Source organism: Fringilla coelebs, assembly GCF_963513975.1.
Source record: "Fringilla coelebs genome assembly, chromosome: 2".
Lineage (NCBI taxonomy): Eukaryota > Metazoa > Chordata > Aves > Passeriformes > Fringillidae > Fringilla > Fringilla coelebs.
In genome coordinates, this window is record NC_140029.1 from 51,180,484 (window position 1) to 51,205,640 (window position 25,157).

The following is a 25,157-nucleotide window of genomic DNA, read 5'->3' on the forward strand; positions in this document are numbered from 1 at the left end:
CAGCCTGTATGGCTGCTCACCCATTTGCTGCCTCCCCTGGGAGAAGGAGAGAGGAGAAAGTGAGAACAAAAGCAAGAAAACTCAGGTGTCAAGTTTTCTAAACAATTACTGAAGGAAAGAGAGATGAGCTTAAAATGTATAAAAGAAAGAAAAAAGAAAGGAACTCATCACCTCCCAGAAACTGGGGAAACTGATCCAAACTGATACCCAGCCAGTCCCTGAGTATAACCACTCCATCACCCCCTGCCCCCCCACCTTCTCTTTGTTCCTATACCTCCTATTTATGTTGTGAGTATGACATTTTGTGGTATGGAATATTATCTTGGCACACTTGAGTCAGCTGTCCAGCTGTGTCCCCTATCAATCTCCTGAGCACTCACAGCTTGCTGGGGCAGGGGGAGGCAGAATGGGAGAAAAGGAAAGCCTTGATGTTGTGCAAGCACTGTCCAGCAATAGCCAAAACACTGTTTCAGCCCCCAATGTGAAGCACAGCAAGATTCAGGCTGCTAAGAAGAAACTTAACTCTGTCCTAGCCAGATCCAAGATACAGGTTTTATTTTAAAACAGTACAAAACCCAATACTTACTGAAACATATTCAGGGATAGAAAGTTGATCTTCAGGAAGAGACTTTAGTTTCTCATAGCATTCATCTGTTAATTCCAAGTCTCTCAAGCTACGACGGATATCTCCTGCCCTCTCTCTCAACTGATAATTTGTTTCCTCCAGTTGCTTCTGTCTCAATAAAATAGTTTCCATTTCTTGCTTCATTAGAGCCTGATGTTTCCTTCAAGATGAATTTGAAACCAGAAGATACCAGATAATGAGTAACACAAGCGACAAAGCTTCAAAATACCCTGGCAAAGAACTGAGTTCTGCTCATTTTGTAGAGGGAAAAATTTACAAAGATTGGGTAATTAGTGCCAGAATATATACCACCATGGTTAAACAGTCATATCAGATACAACATATATAAAAAGCCAGGAACTTTCTAGTCATTGACAACACAAAGTTGAATCTGATCATTGTAAATTCAAGTCAGCATATGTGGAGATTTTCTACCTAAACTTTATTTACCAATTTAAAGGTCAAAAACTTTATTTACCAATTAAAACTTAATTTGCCAATTAAAAGGTTAAAAACATAAAAAAGTAGAATCTATTTTGACACAAGCCCCAAGGAGCTGGTAAATCACTTGAACTTGGGTCCTACCAAGTTTCAGCACAGGCACAGTTATATCAACCCTTAATTTTCTAACCACTGTAATATATGAAGTTGGAGTCCTTTATTGAAAAAAAACAACAAACAGCAACAAAACAACCACTACTACAATAGAACAAGCAGCCTTACAACACCATACAACTATTATCATCAGTGATAAGGTTTTAAACAGCAAGAGAAACTGCTCATCAGTTCATAACGTTTAGAAGTATTTATTTTCTTTAAATCAAAGACAACTAACCTACTTTTTTTTTAATTTTTAGCTACAACTCTTGAAAACATGGTAATTTCTGCATTACTTAAAAAGGAATAAAAAAATACCAGCTAGTACTACAAGGCAACATCTACCCCACCGGCAGGGTACAGGTAACAGGAAGTCTGAGGTCATCAAAGCAATCACACAAGGACCCACTCCAATTCTATTACAATTCTATTAGGGTGAGGATGAAAAGTTAAGTAAAAGCCTGACAAAAAAACTAATGAAAAGATTGGGAAAAGTAGTCTTGGTTGGGAACAGTTTGCACATCAGTACCTTTTTACTGAGCACTCCTTTGATAACTCAAGTATGGCCAGCATAAAAATATGTCACTGTGGTGGAAGCATACAGAGAGACAAATGTTTTCCTGACCAGAAGCTGCTCCCAGTTGAAAGACTTTGCTAGAACTAATCTCAGGTCTGGCTCCACATCCCTAAATCTGTTCTAGCCTCACTACAGAATAGTACTTGGAAGTAGTCACATCCTGTAAGCTGTGCTTTAACATGAGACTATGTAAGTAACATGTAACTATGTAAGTAATGCTCTTTCTTCACAGGTGTGGAAACTCACATTTCACGCTTAACTGACAAAGTGGTTTGGAGAAGCTTGCTAGCCAGTCTATTTTTCAGGTTAACTCTAAATATTTCAGAAAAACAACATGGCAAGTGAGTTTCTACATCATCAACCGAAAGTATTTCTGACAAATAGTAAGTACTAATGGGAAAAGCTAAACATTACACATTTTTATTTCCAAAGTCTTCTATGCTGCATTTATTAAAAATTCTGTTTAAATTGATGGAAGTTCTGTCACCTCTGCCTAGTCCTTTTGCCCTTTATTGGTTTTAAGAACACTTTTACTACCTCTTCCTACTAAATTTTGAATTTAGGTAAAATAAAACGAAGCCCACAAACTTCAGCTAGTGAGAATTTAATTCTAATTTACTTATATGTAAATTAAATATATGAATTCAGAATGAAAACACTAACATAATCTGCAAAAGAAATCCTATTCCTGCAACTAATAATTATCTGTTTCTGTTAATAACTTATTTACACAAATTCAAATTAACTCATGAATTTGTTAAAGATTAAGTTCTTAATTTTACTTCCATCATACCTGGCATCTTCTTGCTGTAATGCCAACTGACTATCCAGTCGTAAAGACAACAGCTGCTTTTGATGGGTTGCATCATTAAGCTTCTCCTCTAGCTCCTCAATCTAAATATGAAGAATGTGAGTATAAAACAAATAAGTTACCATATTAATTTTTAAAAATTATTTTGCAAAAAACAACAAGTTGAAATAAAAAGATGAAGATCCCAATGCTGTGGGCAGTGTAATAACGGCTGTCTAACAAGACCTCTAAATACTTCAGAATATGATACGGACTGTGTCCCAATAAAATAAAAATAAAAAAAGGCTTAGTTCTTAAACAGATCTTTTTCAGCCAAATACCTATTTGTTCAACTAATTTCAAGTTAGGCTTAAATTCAGAGCAGAAAGCCAATAAAAACCAGTTAGCGTATTGTATGATGTAAAAATGAACAGCACGCAAACGTGGCAATGTTTTTACACCTTTCTTAATTTCATGCACCTTCATGCAAGCTGTACACAACAAAATCCACTGTTAGCATGTTGGTATACTCTGTCCCTATCTTCATTAATAAAGCACTGAAGAGTATTCAGATCATCATTTCTAGTACTCCACAAGTTCAGGTTCAAAGCCCTGCTATGCTACTAACGTAAGTCACAAAATCATTCATCATTTCTGAAAGAAAACAGGTGTTTTTTCCTTTGTGCTTAGGAAAGGTAAAACTAATTAGATCCTCCCTTACTTATTTATAAGTAAAATGACTTGAAGTCAGAGGAGCTTTCTATATCTTTGTTTCCCCTTCTTCTCATGAAAGAACACAAAACACACCAAGAAAATCCCCAAACCAACTAAGTAGATCTCCATCATATAATTCAAATAAATTATTTTCAGAGCAGAAGTTTCTATCGTACTTTAAAAGCACCAAAATCAAAAAAAAGATTATATAATTAAAGGAAAAAGACTACTTACCTTAGTCAAATATTCAACTTTCAAGTTGTCAATCATCAAGTTTTTTTGCGATAATTCTATTTTAAGCAGCTGAAGATTATGCAGCAACTCCTTCCGTTCAATCAGCTGCTTAGTGATTTTTACAGTACCTTCTCTCTCTTCAGAGGAAGAGACATCATCAGTTGGTACTGTGGTTTCCAAGCTGATATCCTCAGATTCCAAGGAGCTAGAGACGTTTACTTTCTTGATTATCTTGGAGCTTTTATGTGACATTTTCTCCCACTATTCACAAAGCTTTTTTCAGCTATACCACGAGATGAGCCTCCTGAAGAATCAACTGCAGGAAACAAAACAATTAAATGAAATGTCATTATGAAAAACTAACCACCACATTAGACCACTAGGCAAGTGATGTTTCTCAGTATCACATGAACATTTTTTTTTCAACCAAGAAAAACACTTTGAGAAGCTCCGGAGGCCTGCTGCCTGAGGACCCTCTTTCTGAACAACCATTATCAACTGTTTTGACTACAGTAACCTAAATACCAGTGTGAATCTGGCTTACTAGTATGTTGCTATAGTTAAATAAAGATATGCATGCTGTCAAAACCACATGCACTGAAAACTCCTGAGGCCCACGAGGTGTATACAGTGCTCTGTAAGAGGCATAACACGACTTACTGGAGAAAACGATAAAGGAATACCTTGATCACACAATCACACAGACTGGAAACGACCTCCGAGATCATCGCGCCCAACCTACAACTGAATATCCATCCCTTCCTCAACTCCAGCATGGCACTCAGTGCCATGTTCAGTCTTTCCTTAAGCACTTCCAGCGACGGTGACTCTACCACCTCCCTTGGCAGCGCATTCCAATGCCTCATCATCACCCTGTTTAGAAGATCCACCTAATATCCAACCTTACACTCTTCCTGCTGCAGCTTGAGGCTTTGTTCTCTTATCCTACGGTTGGGCGCCCGGGAGGAGAGTCCGGGCCCGACCTAGCTACAAGCTCCTTTCAAACTTCGCTGGCCTTTGCCTTCTCAGCAGCAGCTGCGCTGTACTCGCCAGGACCCAGCAGCCACCCGGACTTTTACAACCACCTGGCACAGACCACGGCTGCTACTTACAGACGGCGCTGCTCACAGCCCAGCAGGGAGAGGAGGCGCCGCGCTCGGAGCCCGGGCTAGCGACAGCCGGGCTGCCCTCCCGGGGCCGCCACCACCGCCTTCCTTCCCCACGGCAGCCGGGGGCAGCTCGGGAAGAGGGAATACTATTCGTCCCGCAGGATGCCCGGAGCTGCGGAAGGCAGCGGGCAGCTGCCCCGGCGGTAACTCGGCAGCGGCGGGGGCTGGGGAGCAGCAGCCCGGGCCGGGCCACTCCTGGGGTCTGCCCCACACACCCCGGGCAGCGGCGCCGCGACACGCGCGCGCGCGCTTCCGCCTCCCATCAGTGCGGCGGAGGCGGGGCCGCGCGCCACGCCATCACCGCGGCGACCGGGGCGCCGCTTCCTGCGCCGTTCCCGCTTCCCGCGCCGCTTCCCGCCGGCCCCGCGCGCCATGCTGACCTCGCGGACGTTCGTGAAGCGCACGCGGGCGGGCGCGGTGGTGAAGGTGGTGCGCGAGCATTACCTGCGCGACGACATCGCGTGCGGCGCCGCCGCGTGCCGCCTCTGCCCCCCCGCCGCGCCCGGCACCGGCACCGGGAGCGCGCCCGGGCTGGAGGCGCGGCCCAGCGGCCCCGCCAGCAGCCTCTGCCCCGGGCCGCACTTCCTCCTGCCCGACACCAACCTGCTCCTGCACCAGGTGAGCGCCTCCGGGAGGGAGGGAGGGATGGTGTGGCCGCCTCAGCGCTGGGGAGGGCCCGCCGCTGCCTTCTCTGGGCCCCACCGGGCTCCATGTGGAGGCTCCAGCCTTCCCTGCGCCGGTGTTGTTAAATCCCTACGCCAAGTTAAGCGTGCTGTAAGTTCCCGTGTGGGTTCCGGTGTCGCGCAGGAGGGGCGCGTTTGGCTGCAGGCCTGGCTCCTTCCGGCTTTCCTGTGGCTGCTTGATCCCTGCCTGGGTAGTCTTGTCTTTCCCCGCCAGCTCCTGAGGAGAAGGCTGCGGCGTCAGCGAACCTGGTCTTAGACCGTGTTCCAATTTTATAGGGGGGGATAGTGTGTGTGTGATTTTTTGTTTGTTTGTTTTGTGGTTTTTGTTATTGTTCTTTTATTTGGTTTTTGTGGTTTCTTCTTTTTTTTTTTTCTGCCTGAATTCTAGGAATAAAGAACAGTATGTATGTATGTATGTATTTATTCACTTTGTTCATTGTGGTCTGGTATGGGTATTCAAATTCAAGCAGAGAAAGTTGGTGGACTCTCAAGTAGCGATTGGGATCTTCATGTTGTCACTGAATTTTTGGATCTTCTGTCGTCGCTGAATTTTTCTAAATGCCTCTTCTGCTTTTCAGGGTGTAGGTTTAGGTTCTTTTTACTGTGATGTTAATTTCATGTAATGAATAGAAGGTGCAAAATCATCCCATATACAACTCTGGAAGCACGGGAGCAACTTCACTCTGCAGCCCATCCACAGCTGTGCAGAGAATTGGGTCTGAGCAGGGCAGACAGTACACTTTGAGGCTGGGAGGAATTCCCAAGCTTGATGTTTGACTTTTTCCTTTAATTATTTTTGAATGCCTGTATAGAAGGTAGAACAGCCCTGTACACATCAGAGACTGTAACTAATTTATGAATTCTGACATGGAGTACTCTGGAGAGGCGAACAACACTTGTGTGTTTTAGCAGAGATCCCGAAAGTTGTAAGGACTTTTGTCTCAAAACAGCAGGTTAAGGGATGTTTTCAGCCTTTCACAAGTGGACTTCTTGGTGTCTTGTTGGTAAAATTTGTATGTGAGTCCTATAGAATGCTCTGCAAATGTACCAGGGTGTGCTGAAGTGAACTGGAGAAATGGGGATTAAGAAGCCTAGGTAAGGAGAGGGAAAGGTTTTGCCCAGAAACTGAAACAGTTTTGCCATAGTAAGACTTGGTCTGGTGCTTCAGCTTACGCATATAATAATGCTGGATTTCTTCCCCTATGAATACGGCTCTAAATCTTTCAGGTCATGTAATCATCAGATTCACAGGAGTTTGGTCTGGTATTGCTTTTTATTCTTTTAGCTGTGCCCTCTAGAGCCTTATGGCTGTCTCATTTTGCACGTGGGTTTGCACAGTTTCTTGCTCTGAGGTTAGGAAGTTAGGTCCCATCTTTTTCCTCCGACAGATTAGATGGATTTTTAGTGTATATTTATTTCTCGGTCTTGATGTCAGTAGTTGGCAAGAATAATTCTGAAAATTTTAACAAAATTCCTTAAAAAAGGAAAAGGTCTCTCAAAAGCAGAGAGCAGCTTGCAGAATGCCCATTGATTTGACTCCATGGAAGTTAAAATTTCAGTTTAACAGTGGGATTGTTTCTGGAGAACTCAAACCTACACATCATAGGCACATCAGCTGTGTAAGAGTTGTTGGGTACCATTTTATGGCTTGCATTCCTCACAGAGGAAGGTATTTTACATCAGATTTCCTTCAGATTACGCATAGTTGCATTTTGTTTACAAAGGGTAAATCTTATAGGAACCCCTTTTATGTAACCAAAATTTGTAATGTACACTCGGCCTTACATTTGTCTGGAATCCTGCATACGCTGGGGGGTGAATTTGTTGGAAATCAGAATCCTTATGTCACAAAGAGGCTGGAAAATTCTATTTGACTTTTTTTTTTCCCACAAGGAGGAGAAAGCAACTTCATACACTGTCCAGTTTTTCAGTGGTGAGGGTTAAAGGCAGAAGGAGAGCCACTCGATACTCACGTTAGCTTTTCATGTACTAGCCAAGGAAATATTTCAAGTCCTGTTATTGGATAGAATTAAACAACAATTTTGATTAATTTCCATTTTGTTCCTCAGATTGATATCCTTGAAGATCCTGTTATTAAGAATGTCATTGTGCTGCAGACAGTCCTACAAGAAGTCAGGAATCGGAGTGCGCCAGTGTACAAGCGAATTAGGGACGTGATTCAAAACAAAGAAAAACATTTCTATTCTTTCACCAATGAGCATCACAGGTAAGGGGTGCAATGGGGTATAATAAAGTTGTGCTGATATCCAGTAAAAGAAAATGGGAAGCAAAACTGGAACATGTGGACTGGAAGAAAAATTACACTAGTGTCATAGAACTATATATTTCTAAGGAATCCTTTTGAGAAGTAGTTGGTGTTCCAGGCACTTTTCTGTCTATAATTGGTATAAATCCATATATTATGTAAAGGGGGTTAGAATATTGAATAATTAGCACTGTTATCTTGAGTAATAAGGTACTGATTTTCCATTTTAGTGTCCCTTTTAAACATATTCCAATGCTTTACCAATATTGTTAGCTTAGTCTGTAGCAGAATTCAAAAATCCTTTAAGTTTGTGACAGAAAGATCTAAGAAATGGAGATGCAATTAATTTGCCTTTATTTGTGCCCACAATTAGTTTTCAATACTGCAGTATCATAGTTCAAGGAATCTTGAATTCATAGTTCTTACAGCTTGAATGCAAACCTCTTCAATTGTCTGTGAGAAAGTTGTGTTAGAAATTAACACTTCCTTCCTATTTTCCTTTACCCATATCTCCTTCAGTGGCCTAATGAGTGTTACACATAACAAAGGGTACAATAATGATGCTTTTGGCCTAACAGCCTTGATCTTGTTTGTCTGAAAATTTTAAGTATAGATGGATGCTGGGATTTGTTTTGGCTTGTCAAACACCACCCTTTGCTTTTAAAATTTATTTAGAGAAACGTACATAGAGCAGAAGCGGGGAGAAACTGCTAATGACCGCAATGACAGAGCCATTCGGGTAGCAGTGAAATGGTACAATGAACACTTGAAGAAAATAGAGGATGAGGAAAAGATTCAAGTTATCTTTTTAACAAATGACAGAATTAATAAAGAGAAAGCTCTCGAGGAAGGAATAACTGCTTATACATGTAAGTGAACTATTATATATGTTTAATTTATTGCTCAAATAAACTGAGCAGTCACTTGATACCTAAATCCTATGCATCTCTTGCATAAATATTTATGTGTGTGCTTTTGTAGGTGAGGAGTATATAAAAAGTTTGACAGCTAATCCTGAGCTTGTAGACCGTCTTGCTTGTGTATCTGATGAAGGGGTATGTTTTTATTTTCTTTTTATAAAATAAATTGATCACAAATGGCTTGTAGTACAATATTACTTAACAGTGTGTCAGGATATTGGCATCAGTTTAGAATACAAGGAGTTTGGACTTCATTGCCATTTTGGCAATTTAACTTTTTGACAACTGAAAAGTAAAAAGGAAATATTGTAGCCATTTTCAGTTCTGATTATATGCCTGTTAGTATGTATCTTGTTATCTGTAAAAGGCTGGTTGTTTTAGATAACTGTTGTGAAGATGAGAATAATAACAGAAACAACAAAATGAAAACAAAATATATTGCAAACCATCTTTGTTTTGTGTCTGCTGGAAAATCTAAGTTACTAATCAAAAGCATTTTAATTTGGTTATTAGTTAAGTTGACATAAAAGCAGGCTGCAGCTCATATATGAGCTACATCCTCTTCTATTTCCTTGTGCTTTGTGTTTATCAGAATCAAGACTCATATGTTCATATACAACTGATATAGCTCAACTGAACACTCACCCAAAAATAGGAAAGTTAATTTCATCAGAGTTAGTTTTAACAGAATAGAGCTCTGTGCAAGAGTGGGAAGAAAGAGAGCTCAGGTATTCTCAGCAGTTAACTGTAGGTCATTCAGGTGTAAGCAATTGTCTGATTGGTCCAAATTTTGGTCACAGAAATGTATTTTCATAATGTTTCCTATAGCTTACAGTACATACACTGTGTGCCATACTCTTTACTATGCTAATATTTTCTTTAAGTATCTGTTTAGTCACTATATCCAAATCAACATAAAATTGTGCAGCATGTTTTTAAGTAACTGCAGGAAAGCAAGAAAAGTTCCTAGAATTGCCACAGTTTTATGCTTTTGATGCTTCATTAGAAAAAGTACTGCTTAATAATAGTTTTGTATTGTTGTGCATATTCATATCTAGACACAGTTACAATTAGGGAGTTTGTTAGCTTGAGTGTGTTGTGTTCCAGAGCTCGCTATTGAAATTAACATGAATATAAAATACTGAAAATATCCTCTCCTCTTTTTCTTTTTTTCTTAAAGAAAGAAATAGAAGGTGGAAAAATAATATTCCCAGAGCATATTCCTCTTAGCAAATTGCAGCAAGGAATAAAAACTGGTATTTACCTACAAGGAACTTACAGGGCAAACAGAGAGAATTATCTTGAAGCTACGGTTTGGGTTCATGGAGATGCTGAAGAAAACAAAGAGGTGAGTTTTAATTTTACCTCCATACAGTAAACTTTAACTAGCCTCATAAATTACTTAAAATTAAATTATTTCATGGTGGCATATGTTAAAATGGAGCATATTAGTAATTTTTTACCCTTCTGGTTTTTTTTCTGTTTGTGCTGATGTTTTAATTTTTTATTTGTATGGATATAGACTGCTGAAATGGTGACTGTGCTCTTTTTGAAAAAAAAATAATGTATTTAAAATTACAGTTTGATAAAGTAATTGATAAAACAAAGATGAGTCTTGGTTGTTAATAATTCAATTGACCTCTTAACAGTTTTTAAAATCAATTTGAAATATATGGTGAAAGACAAAGGAAAAAATGTATAGGAGGATTTTCCGGGAAATGAACAGTCATGAGCCCTTAGACCTTGTGGGTTTCTTCTGCTTTATTTCCCCCTTGTATTTTCCCTCCTTGTGAGGGAAGATGGGCTGTTTCCCACCCAGCAGTTAATCCATCTGTCTGCCCACTGGATTCTCAATTGGTGCAGTTGTACAGACACTGTTTCCAAGCAGTGGCAGTTGTCTCCTCCCTTCCTATTTGTGGCAGCCGGAGGTACTTTTCTTGTATCTCTTTTATTCCTCTTTCTCAGTAGTATGTGGAATCCCTTATCCTGCAATAATAGGATTGTCTGACTTAATAAAAAATTTAAAAAAAATCAAAACCAGGGGGAAAACGTATTTCTTATAAAAGCAATTGGAATCTTGAAATAAGATCATCTGTACTGTAAGAAACCTTGGCAGAAGAAAAAAGTGCATCACAACCGTACTTTAAAATGTTCTTTAGAATGTAAAGCCTGTCATACATGTTTACTCTTCTGTTACACTGCTCTAGATTTGGATCTTCTGTTTTCATCATCACGAATATTTGCATTTCCATTTTGTTTTCTAAAAAAAATCCAGATAATTGTACAGGGCCTGAAACATTTAAACCGAGCAATTCATGAAGATATTGTAGCCGTGGAGCTGTTGGCAAAAGATGAATGGGTGGCACCATCCTCAGTGGTCTTGCAGGACGATGGCCAGAATGAAGAGAGCATTGAAAATGAAGAGGAGAAAGAAAACATTGTATGAAAGAAATAATTTTTCTTAACTGTGGTGTTATGAAAGAGATGAAATCTGTGGTACCCTGGCAGTGTTAGGCTTTAGCTTTATATATCCTCTTTAGAAAATGTGAATACAAAAATCATAAAACTTAATTGGAGTTGTACAGTTGTGTTAAATACATGATGGTGAATAAAATGGATCATTTTAAATTAGTCTCTGCTAGAAATTCCCACATTACTTTATTAAGCGTAATGAATCTAAAAGTTACTGAGTGGTAGTCATGTAATAATGTAAATCTGTATTTACTGATATGCCGATTAGGATTTGTTAGAGTAGGTGTTTTATCATGCTGACAGTCACCTTTTATAGGCAATATATACATTTGGAACCTGTTGTAAAATATTTTTGAGTCTTGCAGTCATTCCACATAATGTGCATGCCTGCACATGCATGTATGCCCTGTACAAGAAGATAATTTCTTTAAAATCCACTTATTATCTTTCCACTGAATTTCATAGGAATCTTTTTTAATAATTATGTGGAGAATTTTCAGGCAGTGTAAAAGGACTCCAAAAATTAAAATAATAGATTGTAAAATAACATGGAAAATATTATTTGTTTGGATTTTCTTAATGGAAATCCTTTCAGAAAAATGAAGAATAGCAGAAAAAGGCTGCAGAACGCTGTCTTCTCTCACTGTCTCTGCTAAGTCACATCATATCCTGATGTGATGATTTCTGTCGTGTCACATGCTGAAAATATTAAAAGGCATGCAAAGCACAGGGAGGCACAGGAGGTTCTATTTACAAAGTCATAATGGAATTTATGTCCTTATAATGGATTACAAAATGTTGCTACTAAGTTTTAAGTTACCTGCTGTAGTTGAACACTATTTCAGACAGTTTTGTATTTTTAACCTGTGTTCTACCAGCTGAAGACTTCCATTAACAAGGACATGCTGAGGCCTACGGGAAGAGTAGTGGGCATTATAAAACGAAACTGGCGGCCATATTGTGGGATGCTTTCCAAGTCACAGATCAAAGAGGTGAGGAAATAATCCAGTTACTCTAAGTGCAGGGTTGATTTTTCTTCTGTGTTTGGAAATTAATTGTTTGTTTTTCTGGTTGTCCATAGGCAAGGCGCCATTTGTTTACACCAGCTGATCGCAGAATTCCTCGTATTCGAATAGAAACCAGACAAGCAGATACATTGGAAGGACAAAGAATAATTGTTGCTATTGACGGTTGGCCCAGGAATTCCAGGTATCCTAATGTAAGTTTAGGCATTTTCTTCTGAACTTTTAACTACCTGATTTTTTGTGTTTCTTAGGTAAAATATTTATCTGCAACACTGAGTAACCGCAAACAGTGTTGAGATGAGGTTTGAATTCTTTGAGTGCCATTTCATGGTGCAAATTAAGGAAGTCCCTAAATGATTTAATTTGCACTTACAACCAGCTATGGGGTTATCATACTTAAAAAGTTTACTCATCCAGTTCTGCAGTGAACATATATGTGCTACTTAAGGTGCTTGTATAGATTAACCAGGGGCCTAAGTCTGGGTTCCTAGAGGTGTGAGTCTTTCACTCTGATTTTGCTCATTCACACATACCAATCACTGCTCTAGCAGGTATTTCATAAATGCACCCACTGCAATCAAATTGCCAGTAGGGTAAAAGTAGTTAAAAGTTCAACATAAATAATAGAGACTGTATGAGAAACTGAAGACATTGCCTTCCATTTGTATTGAACAGTAGCCAGGTTGTGAAGCAGAGCATGGGTGTCTCCTGCTAGTTTAGAGAAATGAAGGGAACATGGGATGGATGGAAGAAGCAGTAAGACAAAGACAGCATTACTGCAGAGAAGTGGGGGAGAAGGCAGAGTTAATGTGGTATTAGGGTGTGAGATGTGTGGCACAAGGCAAACGCATAGAGAAATGAATGTTTATTAGTTCTGCTGCTTTTGCAGCAGTGGTTTTCCTTCCTGCATAAATTGTCACGTTTCTAAGTTTTGGAGTCTTAATTGTGTTAGAATTTAGACCCATTCTAAGAAAAGAGTCTGGATGGACTAAGTTCAGATTTACTACATTAAATAAATGTTTAAAATTAAATTTCTCTTAAAGATGAGAAAGTTAACCAAATTAAAAAAGATAGCTTCTACTGTGGTTTAATACAAGAATAACCTAAGGGTTAATGTTCTTAAATACTGACTCTTGGACAAATGGTTTTATTTGATATGTGTGTGTGTTTATGTACCTGTATTATTCCTCAGGGTCATTTTGTAAAGAATTTGGGAAGCGCTGGAGATAAAGAGACAGAGACAGAAGTTCTTCTGCTTGAACATGATGTCCCTCACCAGGCTTTTTCCCAGGCTGTTCTTAGTTTCCTACCAAAAATGCCATGGAGCATTACAGAAGAGGTAATAATTTGTAAATTATTGTAGTAATTACTGTGCCTTCCCCTTCAATGCAAAGTGTGACATTCCTGAATATCCCAGAAATAGACGAGATATGTTGTCCAGGACTGTTCTGTCTTAGTGGGAACTTTTAGCTAGATTTCCTATGGAAACAAGACCTCTTCAAGTTTTTGTATTTGGGCTAAATGCTTATGTTGGGGTTAAGTATTTTAAGATAAAGATGATACTAGTTTTGTAAAAGAACATAAAGATAAAATAAATTTTTTTCCAAAGGAGAGAGATAGCTATTTTGCAAGGATAGAAGGATAGATACTTCCAAAGTGTGCACTTCCTTTCAATTATCTAGACATCTAAGCCTTAGAAAGCTAGACTTCAGAGCAGTCATATCCAAGAGAAGTCATTCAGCTGGACATCAGTCAAAATTTCACTTCAAAAAAATCTCAATTCCTCATCCTGCTAATTCTGAGATTGTGATGAAACTATAGTTGTATTCTGTTACTCTTCCTCATTTTTGTAAAACAAAACAAAAAAAATGGCACTTCATCTTCTGTTTTGTTTTTTCTATCATTGTAGTTTCTGCATATCTGTTTTGATCTTGTCATAAAACAAAAAAACCACCCAAAACAAAATAAAGATTCTGATAATGCTTGGTTGCTGGGGAAAATGTTACATAATGTGCCTTTCTCAAATGATCATTTTTCCTTGGAAAAGGAAGGTGTTCTTGAAAACAACTTCTTGTTTCTTTTAAATTTCAGGATATGAAACACAGGGAGGACTTAAGGCATCTCAGTGTTTGTAGTGTTGATCCTCCTGGTTGTACAGATATTGATGATGCATTACATTGTAGAGAAATAGGAAATGGAAATCTAGAGGTATTGTATCAGTCTAGTAATTTATTTACTTACTTCTTCCTTTCTTTTAAAAACAGTGCTGTAGTGGTAAATGACACATGCGAAGCTGCAGATCTGTTATAAAGAAATTAATGGTGTTTGCACAGCTGCAGGATGGTAATAAAAAAAGGGAGTTGATTTGCATCAGATCAGTGTCAAAAGTGGGAATTTAGTGTCTTCTAAATTCACCCTGCTTTATCCTCATTTGGCATGAGAATTTAATAAAATTTATTTACTGCTTTAGCTAAGTATTACAAACAAGGATATTTACAGCTAGGATAAGGAACAATGAAAAAAGAAAAAACTAAGCTACTGCTGTGATGCCTGTGGGGTTACTATTTTATTTTTAAAAAGGCAGTAAAGAGCTACATGCTTAACACTAGCTCTCTGCTCCCTTATATGTGGTTCAGTCAGATTGTCTTCTTTAGAAATTAATTTGAAATTGTAATAGTAGGGTGTCCCAGACTAGAAAGTCCAGCAAATAGAAAAGCAAAAACAAATTTGCATGAAAGAGGTTATTTGGGCCCTCAAAGAAAAGCTGAATTGGTCATGAATATAAAAATGCCTTTTTTTTTTAATAATTGCTGGAACTGTTCACTTTTTTTAATATCAGTATGATAGGTTTAAACTATTCTTATTACAAAATATGGGAGCTGCTGAAAGGAACTGGGAATGGATATGTTGGTTTGTAAAAATGTGAGAAAGTTTCTACAACTCTGAAAACTGTTTTTATTTCATGAGATGCATAATGTGATGCTTGTTTTTTAGGTTGGTGTACATATTGCAGATGTCAGTCATTTTATTCGCCCAGGAAATGCTTTGGATGAGGAGTCAGTAAAAAGAGGAACAACAGTGTATCTCTGTGAAAAAGTAATTATTTTCTACATCTTCTTGTATGATTAAGTGGTTGGGTTTTCATTGCTTTCCTCTTTTAATTTTTGGGAGTCGAGACATTCTCTCCGAACTAAGGAGAAAAAAAAAGTAGACAATTTGTCTAACAATTTCATTTTCTGTTTTATCTTTTAAAAGCCACTATCTGGACAATATCCCATTCAACTCTGGTTTGAAGCATTATTAGCATGTGGTTCTGAAACTGGAATACTGTTTTTATTCCAGTCTGAAATTGAAGAAATGGCCTGCTTTTGCCTTTTCCATTGGTTTTTATGTTTTTTGTGATTGCTAAATCTCTGAAGGTTCCCCTGAATTGCATTCACTAACACTGTAGATTTATTGTGGTCCTGGTTTACATGGTCCATGATTTACATGGTCCTGGTTATTTCTTCCAGACCATGATTTCTTTTCAGAAATCACTGGTACTAAAAAAAGATGATAACTAAAATAAATCTTGGAATGAATTTTCTTAAAGTAGCTTACTTTTCTTTCAGTAATCTGAGCTTTTTTGGCCAAAGAAAAAATATCTCTAAGCTTTTTTTACAATAAAAATCAGAAAGTTAAAATACTAACTTTTATTCTTTACTTTGCAGAGGATTGATATGGTTCCAGAGCTACTTAGTTCCAACTTGTGCTCTCTGAGATCTAATGTGGACAGGTATATGTTTATGATCCATACTTTGATCCTGGCAAGAAACTACTGTTTATGTGGGGATTTTAGCAGATTTTCCCCTTCTTCTCTCTCTCTTTCATAGGCTTGCATTTTCATGCATATGGGAAATGAACCATAAAGCTGAAATTCTAAAAACCAGATTTACAAAGAGTATTATTAATTCCAAGGTAAGTCATGTGAATATTACTATAATTCTGAACTAAAAAGCTGTACACTGTTGATCATAGTTTTTATAATACAGACTTGATAATAAAGTTTTCTTTCTGATTAATGATTTATATTTTTTTTGAATTAGAAATGGTGCTGAAATACTAAAAATAAAGAAAATGTTTGATTCTTCAGTGTTCTTCTCAGCTTCTAAGGCTGAAGTGTTTATGTGTGCAGTTACTGTGTGTATGATGCATATAGGACGTGGCTGATAAGTACCAGCTAATCAGTTAAATTCAGTGGATTCTGTGGATGTTCAAGATGTTCAATACATTTCTAATAATTAGACTTCCAATATATAAAACACATATGATCAGCAGGAAAAAGCAAAACAAACCCATTGTAAATGCCTGGTATATCTTAATATCTTGCATAGATCTGTCCTCATTTGTCCTTTATTCTTTGTGAATAACAGGCATTTAGGGAGTGACTCTAAAGCTTTGTATTATTGTGAACCAAGTTACAACAGCAAGCTGCATGTTCTGCAAGACAGAACTATTGTTTTTTTAGAGTGTTCAATTATGTATCATGATGTCTTGTTTTTTTACACCTCTTTAAGGCTTCTCTTACATATGCTGAAGCACAGATGAGAATCGATTCAGCAACTATGAATGACGATATTACTACCAGCTTACGTGGACTAAACAAATTAGCAAAAATCCTGAAGAAGAAAAGAATTGATAATGGGTAAGCTATGCAATGTACCTGTTACCTGACTCTTCTTGCTGTCAGAATATATTATGGTTCTGTGTCCATTTTTCTAGTGAAAAACTTGTGAAAGAGAAGTATTTTTCCATTTTGATTTGCATAAGAATGCTTATCCATATTTCCCAAAATATATAAATTTGGGATATTAACTTTCTCTTCACAAGATCAGTCAATATTGATCTCACAGAGTCATAAAAGCACAACTAGAGGGTAGCATTTGAAATTTTAGGAGCTTTTGTGGTGTGTATTCGATGACATTTCCTGTGTATTTGAACATTAACTCCATGATTTTATTTTTAATTTCTGCCAATTTTAAATTATAGTGTCATGATAACTCCAGAGGATGTTACAGGCTTGCAGCTCAGCTGCTCTGTCTGCTTCACTGTAATTTTTTAATACCACTTACTGTGTTGCAGAGCCTTGACACTTGCATCACCAGAAGTTCGTTTCCACATGGACAGTGAAACTCACGATCCTATCGATCTGCAGACTAAGGAGCTTAAGTATGCGTTTTATTTGTTAGGTAATTCTGGGTAGGGATGGAATTAAAGACGTCTTTAAGTTGCAACATTTAGGTAAGGGTGTACAAAGTTCCCGTAACAGCGCAGGGCAGTCATAGAATTAAAGGATGGTTTGAGGTGGAAGGGACCTTGGAAGCCTACCTAGTTCTAGCCGCTCTGCTGTGGGCCCACATACTTCCGACTAGACCAGGTTGCTTAAAACCCCACCCAGCCTGTGCTTGAATGCTTCCAATGATAGAGCGTCCACAACCTCTTTAGTCAAGCTGATCCTCAGTAAGAGAATTCTTCTATTTTACTGCAGTATTTATTTAGCAAGTCTTGAACTGTATGCTTCATATGTGAAATTCGTAGGAAGAAGTCAAGAGGTTTATATGTTGTTTTTTTCAGGCATTTTAATGAGTATTTTTCTTGATTTTAATGTTTTAGAATATTTCAGGATTTTTTTTTCTTCTGACTTAGTATTTGGAGCTTGTAAGCATTGTTTTTAGTCTTAAAATCGCTTGCCTACTTGTATAAATGATCAAAACTAGTAGTTAATGTTATATAACATTCTTAGGATGGTGGAATGTTTCTTCATTAGGCACTCAAAGTAAATGTCTAATGCTTTTCTGACAATACAATAAATTTATCTTGATAGAGAGACAAATTCCATGGTTGAAGAGTTCATGTTGCTTGCCAATATTTCTGTAGCACAAAAAATTTATGATGAGTTCCCAGAGTTTGCCTTGCTCCGGAAACATCCTGCTCCTCCCCCATCAAATTATGACATCCTTGTAAAGGCTGCAAAGTCCAAGGTAAGTTTTTACCATGCTAATTAAGTGAATTAATTATGAAAAACTGTATTCTATCTCTGGTTGGCCACTTACCTAGGAATAGGGGCTGGAAAGCAGTATTTTAAAAGTGTATCTGCTATGCTTTGAAATCCCTGGTATTTGTAGCAGGATAATTGTACCTCTAGGTGAAAGGAAGAATGTTGTGCTTTTTAAAATCTTTCTTAGGTAAAGAAAACATGCCACTCTTCTAAGTCTTACATTGTAGCACTTGTGAGCTGTGAATGTGTCTCCTCAACAAGTCACCTGTGATTTGAAGCAGTTTTTGGCTTTGGATCACATACATTATTGAGATACTTAAAAATTGATCAGTCATATCAAATAACAAGTTTCTCTTAAAGTCAGAAATTAAAAAAATGTGTTTAGAGTTTCCATCTTCTCCATAGATCAGCTAGAGGTTTATTTAGCCTGAAACAAGTCTAATTTAATTGAGTCTGAGCAGAAAAAATTAGTTTTCCAGTTTCAGCATCCTTTATTTAACTTGTAAATTTGAAGTTACTGTGATGTACATTCACATTTCCTTTCCCTTCAGCTCTTTCCCAATCCCCTTTTTTTTTCTTAAGGTCTAGAGAGAAACTTCCAGATTCTCTCAGTGTGACATAAATAGACAAGCCTAAACTTAGCCCATTTAATTTTCCACTGCTGTAAAACTGGAATAATGATAATTATTTAATTTGTGTTCTGAAAATTATTTTTTAAGTACTGTTTTATTTGGAAAGCTGAATCCCTCTGCATAGGTAAACATTCTTTTAAATAAACCAAAGTGGCTTTTTTACCACTTTTGACACAACCATCATAGTTAGGTATTAATATGCTTTATTTATAATTTTTTAATAAAAATGCAGTTATCTTACCATAATACAGGCATCATTTGATCTCTGGATCATACTTTATTGTCAGTGCTGTATGTGACTAAAAGAGCATTCAACCGATCATGTCATGAAATTTACCTTGTGTTTCTGGAAATTAAAAATGCGTTATGTATTTTCGCATTACCTGAATTTTTATCAGCGAGCACTGGCAAACAGGGCAAAAAATGTCATACACAGTACTAGTTTTACATTGCACTTTTCCAAGTATACATGATAATAATTCTGCAGAGGAATTACCATAAAGTCAATTACTTACCTTGTGCTTGGATGAGAATCTTTGTGTGGCATAAACACATGGGGATTTTTTACATTCTTTCTGATTTAATAAAGGGATAGAAAAATCAAACCAAAGGAAATAAAACCTTGTTAATATTGGCATAAAGTATGTTTTAGTTCAGAATAGGTGTCTTTTCTGAATTCTAGGCTACTGACTCAGCATTTCATTTTTTGCATAATACACTAGTAATAATGAGGGTGGGACCTGTGCATGGATGGATTTTGTTGGTTTGCTTTTGTAGTAGTAGTAGCATTCCATCGTGTTATTAGGTGCTGTACCTGTGCCAGTTGTTAAGATTATCCTAGATGTGGCTGTTACATTTCTGCTTATATTCTTAATACTTGCTAGTAATGCTTGACCTTTTTTCTTTTTTTCTCTCCTTTCAGAATTTAGAAATTAAAACAGATTCAGCAAAAGCTTTAGCTGAATCATTAGACAAAGCTGAATCTCCTACATTCCCCTACCTAAACACACTGCTGAGAATTTTGACCACTCGCTGCATGATGCAAGCTGTTTATTTCTGCTCGGGAATGGATAATGATTTTCATCACTATGGTTTAGCCTCACCTATTTATACTCACTTTACCTCACCTATTAGAAGGTACCTGTATTTTAGAAAAGTTTCAGAGAAAATAAATAAGTTATTTATTTGTGAAGAAATGATGGTGTTGTGCATTTAAAAAAAAGGAAGCTTCTATTCAGCATTAGATTTCAGTTAAAACAGCAGTGGCTTATGTAGCAGTCCATCTTCATGTACACTACTAGGTTTACTGTCCAAAACTCCTAGTGTTTAGTAACAAAAAAAAAATACTATAGGAATGTATCTCTAATGCACATATCTGGCATAGAAATGCACTTTGGGGTCAATCGGCAGTAGTCTTAGCCAGAGACTGAGGCGGAGTTTGCTCATTTTTGAGATAGAAACTGTGTTTAAATATTTAGGAGACTGAATTTTCCATATGAAAACACTGGTAACTGGGAACTTGCTATTGGCAGCTGTTGCATGCAATAAAATGATACTTCTTGGAAAAGTATGTTAGTTTTTTCATCTCACCAAGATGTCAGTGAGTTTTGAAGAAAATAACTGTTATTGTGCTCCTTAGAAACATTTAAAGTGAAATCTCTTGGACGTGGATTAAAATAACTATGCATTTTTATGGATAATTTGTAGAATTTCTAGGAGTCCAAATGGTAAATTTTAGTTCTTACCAGATCTATTAAAAAGTTCCTCGCTGAAGTACCAGATGTATTAAAATGGTCCTTGCTGAAATTCTAATAAGTTACATAACAAGAAGTTCAAATGTGATTATGCTTTGCAGATCTATGGCATTGAAATACTATTCTACACTAAATTTGTCTAATTTCATGGGAAAGGGAAGAAGGATTGGCTTAAAATGCCATGGTGAAAGATCATTCTTTAGTCTAAAAATACAACTTTGTTTCTTTCTCTAGCACAATGAAAAATTGATCTTAGCAAATATTATAACAGTGTTCTGGCTCTGCAATGCATCTTTGGTCAGCAGACAGGTGGATTAATAGAGGGAGTTGCCAGCAGATGGTCATTATTACAAAAACTTAAATCTGTAAGATTCACAAAACCCAACGTATGTTCAGAAACTCTTTTATTAATTTTGTAAAACTATGTCTCACTATGTCACTGATGATTTTAACCTCATCTTTGCAGGTATGCTGATATCATAGTGCATCGGCTTTTGGCAGTGGCCATAGGAGCAGACAGTACTTACCCAGAACTCACAGATAAACACAAACTGGCAGAGATGTGTAAAAATCTCAATTACCGACATAAAATGGCACAATATGCACAAAGAGCCTCTGTGGCATTCCATACACAGGTAAGTAGTTCTGAGATGTTATGTTGAACTATGGATACTGCAAGGGCAAAACCAAGCAAGAGTACAGAAATTATAAAGGCTGAGGGATGCTTCTGAGAAAAAGCTTAAAACATTATTTTGCTCATTCTGAAAAACTCGGAATGGCATCTTGAAGATTCTTTTATTTTTGTGCTTTTATAAATATGACTGCTTAATTCTACAGTAATGTTATGAGGTTTATGAGATTTTTTCAAACCTGCTTTCAGGATATGCTGCGTAATTATCACTAAGTATAGATGTATATTTGAATGTTTTATTTTTCTGAGATAGTATATTTGTAATTCAGAAGGAATGTTCTAGTGGGTTTTTTTCTTATTTGTGTGTTCTGGTTTTGTTACAGCTCTTCTTCAAAACCAAGGGAGTAGTAAATGAAGATGCATATATATTATTCGTAAGAAAAAATGCAGTTGTGGTTCTGATTCCCAAGTATGGGTTAGAAGGAACAGTCTTCTTTGAAGAAAAAGATAAACCAACACCAAAACTGGAGTACAACAGTGAGGTACGTTCTTACTATTATTCTTAAGGTTTGTTCTTAAACGCCTTTATTTTTTGATTTGGTAAGCAAGCAGAATGACTAAACTCTATTCTAGTTTGGATATAGAAGGGTAAGAGAGGCTTTTCTAAATGCAAGTTCATTAATCTCTAGTAGTCACGAATGCCACTTTAGTCTTTGTAAGTCTAAATAAGTAGGTTCTGACAGGAATTTGTTTCTGTAACAGATAGTACTGACATCTAATTATCTGATTAGTTACTGCAGAAAATGCATGTATCACATATTACAAGACTGAATATTCACTATAGTAGTTTTTGGTTTATTTTATTTACATGTAACAGTGCTATTTTTATACAAAGGTATTTATTTGCATAAAAACATAAGCTGTTGCAAATAGTGAGTATTTATACAAAATCTGAACTTTCAGGTGCCATCACTTACCGTGGAAGACACAACCTTACGTGTATTTGATAAAGTTAAAGTGAACATTATGTTAGATGATTCCAACATCCAACATCAGAAAATGCGGATGGTCTTGGTAGAACCCAAGGTAAGACACAAAATTCTTAGAACACTATTATCCTTTAGTAATGTTAAAAAATCATAGTGGTAAAATTGAAATTTAACCCGGAAGAAAAAACATAATTTAGCTAAATTAAACTTCTGTTCTGGGCCCATCAGGATAATTCCACTGTTGGGAATGATGATGATTTTCTGCAGTAATGTGTTGCATTTCACAGTTCTGTAATCAAATGCCCCTCTGAAGATCTGCCAAAATTCAATAGGATGTTCTCTTTACTCCGGTGAACTACGATGTAACTGTGCTGGGTGGCTCAGCTCTGTATAATTGCTGGGTGTCAATGGCAGTTCTGTCTTATAACTCCCACAATATAAAAGTTCTCTCTTGATAACATTGATAACATCTCTTGATAACTGTAGTGTCCTAATAACCGTCTCTTGTCTCAAAACTTTTCAGTTCCAGCTTCTTTGTGCATTTGGGACACAGGGAGTTTCACTTGCTCTCACACTTTAGGCCTAATAAGTATTTTGCATGAGTAAGGTACATGTAACTTCCTTGGCAAACAGATGGTTGCATCAATTTAGTATCCCTTATCACAGAGGAAAAAGAGAACCCAAAGTAAGCAAGATCTTCTTTCTGCTTATACAGTCAAACATGATTACTTTTTATCCTTGAGAAATCACGTAAATATATCATGTTCCAAACACATGTAAACATATTCTGATCTTCAAGCTGTTGTATGAACTTGAACCATAGGATGGTTTGGGTCACAAGGACCTTTAACAATCATCTAGTTCCAATTCCCCTGCCATAGGCAGAGACCTTTCATGACATTAGGTTGCTCAAAACCCCATCCAACTAGCCTTGAACACTTCCAGGGATGGAGCATCCACATCTTCTCTGCGAAACCTGTTCCAGTGCCTCATCACTCAGAATAAATCATTTTTTCCTAAAACCTAAACTAAAGCAACCCACTCTTTCAAGTGTGGGCAGGGGGAAGCAATTCCCCCCTTTCCTGTCACTCGATGATACCCTTGTGAAAAGTGCCTTTTCAGCCTTCTTGTAGGCTCCCCTTTCAGGTCCTGGAAGGCTGCTCAAAGGTCTCCATAGACTCTCTTCTCCAGGCTGAACAATCCCAACTATCAGCCTTTCCTCACAGGAGAGCTGCTTCATTCAGCCCTCTGATCATTTTTGTGGCCCTCCTGTGGACTTGCTCCAACAGGTCCATGTCTTTCCTCTGCTGGGACCCCAGGGCTGCTTGCAGCACTGCAGGTGGGGTCAGAATCCCCTCCCTGTCCCTGCTGCCCACGCTGCTTTGGATGTGACCCAGGACACATTTGGCTCTCTGGGCTGTGAGTGCACATCGCTAGGTCATGTTCAGCCTCTCATCTACCAGCAGCCCCAAGTGCTTCCCAGCAGGGCTGCTCTGATCTGTCCATCCCTCAGCCTGGGTTGAGGTGAATCCCTGTCATTTCAAAAAGGGGGACTAGACAATAAAAAATGTGGCAGAGAGGAGCCCATGTGTTCTGTTGTGCATTCACATACATGCTAAGCTGCCCTCTGCTTGTGCTCACCAACTCTGGCTTGTCAAGAGCTTCTGTTGAGGCCATGACTCCAGTCTGAGGGACACTTTGAAAACAGACACAAAGTAAGGCTAATGCAAGCTGATGGTTGGGGTGCTAACAACCTGTTGGCTTTGTCAGGAGGGCTGCTGTTGCTTCTCTTTGCCTTTTTCAGCTTTTATTTCAGGTGAGTGTTCTACCTATGATTGTTCTAAGATGATAGACCCGCTTTTAGACAGTTATCTAAATCAGAAGTTTCTGATGTTGACAGTATTTGTAAAAGGTCTGTAGAAGGAAAGTCAGATTTTACTAGGATAGCAAAAATTGAATAAAAATGTTCTGATTTCTGTTTTTTTCTTACTGTAGATATTAGGAAATGATACGCGTGCAAGTCTCTCTGCAGAGGCAAGCAGCAAGGACGAACCAGAGAAAAAGAAAAAGAAGTTACAAAAATAGCTGGATGTAAAAGTTAAAAAGAAATCACAAGTACTTGCATTTACGTATTTTTCCCTATGGGCAAAAAAATGCTAGAAGCAGGTTTTGTTTACTTTTTAAATACACATTTTAATAATCTGTAAAGAATTTTTTTAAAGCTACTTTTTTATGACGATGAATGTAGAACAAATTTTAAAATCATGTATATCTACACCTTTGTCCAGTGGGTGAAAATAAATATTTCTGCAAAGTCAAGAAATGATTGTAGACTTTCTTGTTAATAGCCTTAAGGAAGGTTTGAGAGTTTGATGGAAGTCAGCACTTCTGAATCAGATAGAAGTGCTGATAGAAGTCAGCACTTCTGAGGTGCATTCTCTTTAGCACCTCAGAACTGAAAGAAGTAAGTGAACAACATAGGTATTAAAGAAATGTCTTTATTCTGTTTCACTACACAATTTACAATTAGACATGTTAAAGGACTCTCGTTAAAACTACTTATATTAATTTAATGTAAACAATGACAGTTTTGTGCAATGTGTGCCAACCAATGCATTAAGAACAATTACAGAAACAGAATGGTCAAGTGATTTCCATGGTAATTTGCACAGCAGGTTTCTTCTACAAATCAGTTGTACAAACATAATTAAAAAATAGGCATGTTTCCATAAAATAAATATTTCCTACCTAACTGAAGACTACAAAACAGGACAAAAAATACAGGCAATCCGGGTGGGAGCATCCTTAATCACTTCTTACATTCATCCATTTCTGTTCTTACTCTTTTTTTAGCTGTAAGAAAATACTAATACAGGATAAAATTAAATACTTTAGGGATTGCTTTTTTACTTGTGAATACTTCAAAAGCCTCCGATCATTTAACATGTTGTGAAAATAATTAAAAAATTTCATTAAAAAGTAAAACCAAATCTTAAATTATACATGTAACTCAGAAAAAGTCAGAAACACATCATAATTTGG

General features: G+C 37.4%; 2 protein-coding genes across 3 annotated transcripts in view; one reads left to right on the forward strand and one right to left on the reverse strand.

The window, feature by feature from the left end:
* The window catches only part of PIBF1 (progesterone immunomodulatory binding factor 1), a 105,440-nt gene extending 99,936 nt beyond the window's left edge, over positions 1-5,504 (reverse strand). The window contains exons 1-4 of one of the 2 annotated variants that reach the window (XM_084201292.1): positions 5,310-5,504; positions 3,538-3,853; positions 2,593-2,693; positions 587-785 (exon numbers count right to left, since the gene is read on the reverse strand). In XM_084201292.1, the coding sequence (XP_084057418.1) occupies positions 587-785; positions 2,593-2,693; positions 3,538-3,789 (552 nt within the window). In that variant the 5' untranslated portion in view covers positions 3,790-3,853; positions 5,310-5,504. Of the gene's footprint in view, positions 1-586; positions 786-2,592; positions 2,694-3,537; positions 3,854-4,649; positions 4,948-5,309 lie in introns of those variants that run through there. The other variant, XM_084201291.1, reaches the window with a different exon arrangement.
* On the forward strand, positions 5,050-24,421 carry DIS3 (DIS3 homolog, exosome endoribonuclease and 3'-5' exoribonuclease). The gene is made up of 21 exons (XM_084201290.1): positions 5,050-5,324; positions 7,459-7,616; positions 8,331-8,524; positions 8,637-8,710; positions 9,756-9,923; positions 10,851-11,015; positions 11,926-12,039; positions 12,129-12,266; positions 13,265-13,411; positions 14,164-14,280; positions 15,067-15,168; positions 15,783-15,847; positions 15,945-16,029; positions 16,629-16,756; positions 17,194-17,280; positions 17,936-18,092; positions 19,664-19,878; positions 20,962-21,130; positions 21,510-21,668; positions 22,090-22,212; positions 24,111-24,421. The coding sequence occupies exons 1-21, from the start codon at positions 5,079-5,081 to the stop codon at positions 24,198-24,200; spliced, it is 2,901 nt and encodes a 966-aa protein (XP_084057416.1). The 5' UTR covers positions 5,050-5,078; the 3' UTR covers positions 24,201-24,421.
* Positions 24,422-25,157: the final 736 nt, after the last annotated feature.

Coding starts and splice junctions, on each gene's coding strand:
- DIS3 (XM_084201290.1), top strand. CDS start 5,079: ATGCTGACCTCGCGGACGTTCGTGAAGCGCACGCGGGCGGGCGCGGTG. Junction 15,169..15,782: donor CAGTGTATCTCTGTGAAAAA/GTAATTATTTTC, acceptor TTTACTTTGCAG/AGGATTGATATGGTTCCAGA. Junction 22,213..24,110: donor TGGTCTTGGTAGAACCCAAG/GTAAGACACAAA, acceptor TTCTTACTGTAG/ATATTAGGAAATGATACGCG.